Below are 5,368 nucleotides of genomic sequence, written 5' to 3' on the forward strand. Positions count from 1 at the left end.
CCCACTTTCTTCACTTTTTTTCTCCCTCACTTATTTTATATTTGTATTAATTATTTAAATAGTAGAAATAATTTATTTCATCTTTGTTTTTCAAGTAAAAGAAAGAAATACAGATGGAAAAATTATAAGAAGGAAGAAAAAAATAAATAGGAAAGAAAAATTCAAAAATTCTTTTTTTTTTTTTTTTCCAAATATTTTCAAGTATGAGACGGCGTATAGGTACCCGATATACTCACTCTCCCCTCTTCTTCATCAATTTTTTGCACACAAAAAAATAAAAAACGAAAAATAAAAAAAATTGAATTAAATTAATTAATTAAAGGAGAAAAATGAATGAAGCAAAGAAAGAATTATTAGAACAACAAAAAAATGAATCAATCTTATTAGATAATCCTTTTAGATGGGTTTTATTTCCAATAAAATATAGTAGATTATGGAGTTTGTATAAAAAATATGAGGTATCATTTTGGACAGCAGAAGTAATATCACCAATGGAAGATAAGACAAAATTAATGAATATGGATGAAAGATTACTTGATTATATTGAAATGGTCTTTGCAAAACGTATTTATATTGATAATACATGCTTAGATACTGTATTGTTAACATGTGAATTATTAGGCCAAGTACAAGTACCAGAGGCAAGAGGTTATTTTTCATTTACAATGTGTATGGAGAATATATATAAAGAATTATTTATGAATTATGTTGAAATGTTACGTAAAAATAAGGAAAAGAATGAAAAGACAGATGAAGTGGAAAAGAAGGATGAGAATAATTTAAATAGTAAAATATCTAAAGAAGAATATGAATATAATTTAGAGAAGAAATTGAATGAATTAGAAGATTTTACGAAAATGAAGGAATTAGTTGGTAATTTTTACGATGAAGATACTTTATTTAGTGAAAAACTGATTTATTATGTAATAATTAAAAAGATATTCTCATCTAGTATTCATTTACTTAGATTATCTTTTTCAATGAGAAATATATCAGAATCTGAATTACCTACTCAACTTTGTGATGGTTTAGATAGAATACGTAGAGATGAACAATATCAAGTTGAATTTTGTTTAAGTATTGCAGAATCTATGAAAACTAAGCCAAGTAATGATCAAGTAGTTAATTTATTAGAGCAAGCTATTATGTTAGAGAAGAACTTTATATTTTCAATTGTAGATCCACAAGTTCTTCAAATTGAAAGAGAAGATATTGTTGCTTTTCTTTTATTTAATGCTGATGAAATACTTGTAGATTTAAAATATCCAAGACAATTCAATGTTTCTAATCCATTCACAAATATTATGAATGATTTTCCCGCTCCTTCTCAAGAAGAAGCTGTTGCTAGACAAACTCTTACACAAACTCTTAAAGCTGCTCATTATAGAACTTACCAAGAAATTTCTAGCAATCAATTCTCAACTTCTCAAGATTTCTAATTCACACTGTAAGTTTAGTTTTTTTTTTTGATTCTTACTAATTATTATCTACAATTACTAGAAAATAATATATTAATGTTATTAATAATTCAATTTGTTTACATTGATTCTTAATCTTTTATTACTTAACATAATATGAAGATCCACATTGAAATATTAAACAATTGATTTGAAATAGAAGATATCAAAACTATTAAAAAAAAGAAAATAGGAATATGGAATAAAGAATAAATATATGAACTAATAATAACATATATAAACATTGAAAGTAAAATAAATAAGAAAACAAATATTTTTCTTTTGACACTAAATTTATTTATTATCCTAATAACTATATAAAGTGTCCATATATTATTGTTATTATATTTTACATATATTTTTCCTGTAAAAATAAATTATATTTAAAATCAACTCAATATTTTATTTCAAAAATAACAATAATGTTTAAAACAATAAATCTTTCATATCATAACCCTTTTTTTTTCAACTTCTCATTTATTTTTTCTCCACTAAAAAAAAATGACGTGGCAACGCTTCCCGCCCAATTCCATTTAATATATTATCAAATATACATTTTTGAATGGAATTCGTTCATGCAAGCATTATATACATGTTATTGTCGCCATTTGAAATTTGTATTTAAGATCTTACCATTAATCTTCTAGAGGAGCTTTGATTTTGGATTCTACCTGATTCAGCAACCTCTGTAGTAGTGGTAGTAGTGGTAGTAGTAGTAGTAGTTGTTGTTGTGGTGGTTGTAGTTGTGGTAGTTGTAGTTGTAGTTGTTGTAGTTGTGGTAGTTGTGGTTGTAGTTGTAGTTGATGTAGAAGTTGATGATGTAGAAGTTGTTGATGTAGAAGTTGTAGGTACTGGAATAGGTGGACCAAACTTATTTGTAAAGTTATTTAAAGCCAAAGCATCTCCCTTGTTAAAGATTCCAAAAGCTGGGAAAAATGAATTGTTATCTTTATCAATACCAACAAGTCTATAATCAAATGAAGAAGGTAATGGTTCCAAAGGAGTGCCAGAAATAAATTCTGGTAATACATTATCATAAGTAACCACAGCAAAGAATAAAACTGTAATTAATCCTGTTGGATTAACATTTGGTCTTAATGATGGATAACTCAAACCTCTACCAAGTAAAATTAATCCACCATCTGGTTGACGACCAACAGCTTTTACAATAGCACAAACATTCACATGCTCAGATTTACCAAAGAATGGACCATTAGTATAAGTCTCTGCTCTACATACTTCATTCTTATCTGTCATATAATCCAAAATAAGTGATTGAGAGTTATCTTGATGTTCAGCAGTTGCTAAACTACAATGTTGTGGTAAACTATTAAGAGACATAATAGAAGGAACAACAAATTTACCCTTCACCATATTATATCCAAATACAACTTCATCTTGAGCTCTGTTGCATGCACCTTTTGCAGCAAATTTACCTCCCCAAAATTTTTCAATACCTCTCATATCAATATCTCTTGTATCTGTTAATAAATCCAACATTGTACCATACATCATACCAGTTGGAATTACATCAGGTTGTAAACCAACTTCCAAAATACACATTAAATCACGACTATTTTGTATTAAATCATCAACACTTGTTATATTGTAAATTGTACCTTTCTCACAATGTCCATCTCTTGTAAAAGGAAGAGTTAAATAATTTCTATTTTCAACTCTTGGTCCTCCAAATATTGGAATACCTGGAATATTAAATGATTTAGATTCAACTCTTTGATCATTAGAATCTGATAAACTATTTGCATTTTGTGAAAATCTATCTCCTCTATTCATTAATGGATCAACAACTCTTTTTGAAAGTAATTGTGCTCTATTTCTAAATGAATCCATATTCCCACCAGAATTTGGTTGAAATGAAGAACCTTGTTGTGGTAATGAAGAAGAAATTCCTGTTGGAATACAACTAACTTTACCAAAATCCAAAATTAAACCCAAAACAAAGTAAAATATAGATACCTTAAATATATTATTACTAATATTCATCATCTTAATATTAATGGTTTTTTTAATAATTTATACTTAATCCTTTTTTTTCGTCCTTTTTACTTTACTTTCTCACTTTAAATTATTTCTCAATTTATTGTCAAATTTGACAATTTTCTAATTTATTCCAATCTTATTATCTTCTCATTTTTATATATAACTTTTTCATCCCAATTATAATAAATTAATATAATTATTTAATATTTTCTCCATTTCGAGATTAATCCTCTAATTATACTCAATTTTTTTTAAAATAAGAAATAATAATAATGTTACCTCGAATTCTATTTATTTTCTATTTCCACATGTGCATGCGCATGCACCATTTCCCCCCCTCCTTTCACCTCTTCCCGCATTTTTAATATTTATATTACGTGTTCTTTAAATTCTTTTTTAAAAATAAATGCATGCATGCATTTATGTGGACAAAAATTTATTTTACTTTAATAAATTACTAGGATTTTAGATATAATGTAATTTATTCAAAAAAAAATAATAAAAAAAATAAAAATAAAAAAAAAAGTATTAATCCATAAATTAATCAATATAGTAATGTATTATATTTTCTCTTTATCTATTTCTTTCATCTTTCTATGTTTTTCTTTTTCAAATTTTGTTTAAGTAAATAATACTTTTTATTAAAAGAAAAAAAATTATGTTTGTAAACACGTGAGGGTAATGAAATAAATCAAATATTCTATAAAAAGGCGGGTCGATACCCAAATATTCTTTATGATCATAAAGAAAAAGAAAAAAAAGGGGGTAAAAAAAAAGATTATTTAATTTAATTGACCAATCATTAATAATAAAATTTTTTTTCATGAAATAATTGATAAAGCTTTTTATGAAATAAATATATTCTTCATTTATACAAATATATATAGATATATATATTTGTATATAAATATATATATTTAATCTTGAATATTAGCTATAATAAATCAATTACATTTCTCCAAATTCTGTGTAATAATAGATTTCAATAGGTGAAATTATTAAATTGGAAAGAATATTATTTATATTTAAAATTTAAAATATTATCTTCTTTTTTTTTTAAGAGAAAGATAAAAACAAAAGGGAAAAGAGAAAGAAAGAAAGTAAAGAAATCAAGTTAAAAAAAAAATGTCAAAATACACATTCACTGAATATAAAAGATTGAATAATTCCATATTCCGATTGGATGTATTTCCATTCATTACTATTTATATTGTTTTAATTTCAATCTTATTAGGAGAAATCTTCAGTTTAAGTAAAACAATCACTTATAAAGATGTTTTTGATTCATTCATTTATTTAATAAATTTCATACAAAATCTTAATAATTTAAATAATACCATAAATTTGGTACCAGTACAAAATGATGAAATATTTAATGATTTAACATTGAATAATACAAATTATTTAAATACTTCTGAATTGGATGATTCAAATTTAAGTGAAGAATTACAACTTATTATTGATAATGTTCCAATTAAATATATTGTTGCAATTTTTATCACAATTTTAATAAATTTATTAACTTTTCTTATGACTCAATGGAATTTAAAATTTAAAAGTATTATTTGTTTTAGTAAAATCAAAAAAAAATCAAATGGAACTTGTACAAGTTTAAATAGTAAAACCACTACACATATTATGGTAAATAGTTCCAAATATTCAAGTGATCTTTGTCCTTTATAATTTTAACATGTATTGAACATGTTGGAAAACTTAATGATCTTTATTCTTTAACAACAATTATATGATGGCCTATTATTAATCACGAATACATGTTGAAATTAACCAAGCTGGAGGCTACTTGCTTATTTGTCACGTTTCGGTCATCTACATTGGCGAAAATATCCTTTGTAGAAAATAGCTCCCAGTACACGGATTTCCTCGCCTTCGTTGTTGTCCCAGCTCGTTTT

At 25.0% G+C, this 5,368-nt stretch overlaps 3 protein-coding genes across 3 annotated transcripts; 2 read left to right on the forward strand and 1 right to left on the reverse strand.

Moving 5' to 3' along the window:
* The first annotated feature begins 329 nt into the window (after nt 1–329).
* On the forward strand, nt 330–1,439 carry Chro.60091 (ribonucleotide reductase small subunit). Its single annotated transcript, XM_660593.1, has 1 exon — nt 330–1,439. One exon carries the CDS (start codon nt 330–332, stop codon nt 1,437–1,439), a length of 1,110 nt encoding a protein of 369 aa, XP_665685.1.
* A 639-nt stretch (nt 1,440–2,078) lies between these two features.
* Chro.60092 (hypothetical protein) lies at nt 2,079–3,464 on the reverse strand. The annotated part of the gene is made up of 1 exon (XM_660594.1): nt 2,079–3,464. One exon carries the CDS (start codon nt 3,462–3,464, stop codon nt 2,079–2,081), a length of 1,386 nt encoding a protein of 461 aa, XP_665686.1.
* A 1,119-nt stretch (nt 3,465–4,583) lies between these two features.
* Chro.60093 (hypothetical protein) lies at nt 4,584–5,141 on the forward strand. The annotated part of the gene is made up of 1 exon (XM_660595.1): nt 4,584–5,141. One exon carries the CDS (start codon nt 4,584–4,586, stop codon nt 5,139–5,141), a length of 558 nt encoding a protein of 185 aa, XP_665687.1.
* The last annotated feature ends 227 nt before the right edge of the window (nt 5,142–5,368 follow it).

This window comes from Cryptosporidium hominis (genome assembly GCF_000006425.1).
Source record: "Cryptosporidium hominis TU502 chromosome 6 CHRO016052, whole genome shotgun sequence".
Taxonomy (NCBI): domain Eukaryota; phylum Apicomplexa; class Conoidasida; order Eucoccidiorida; family Cryptosporidiidae; genus Cryptosporidium; species Cryptosporidium hominis.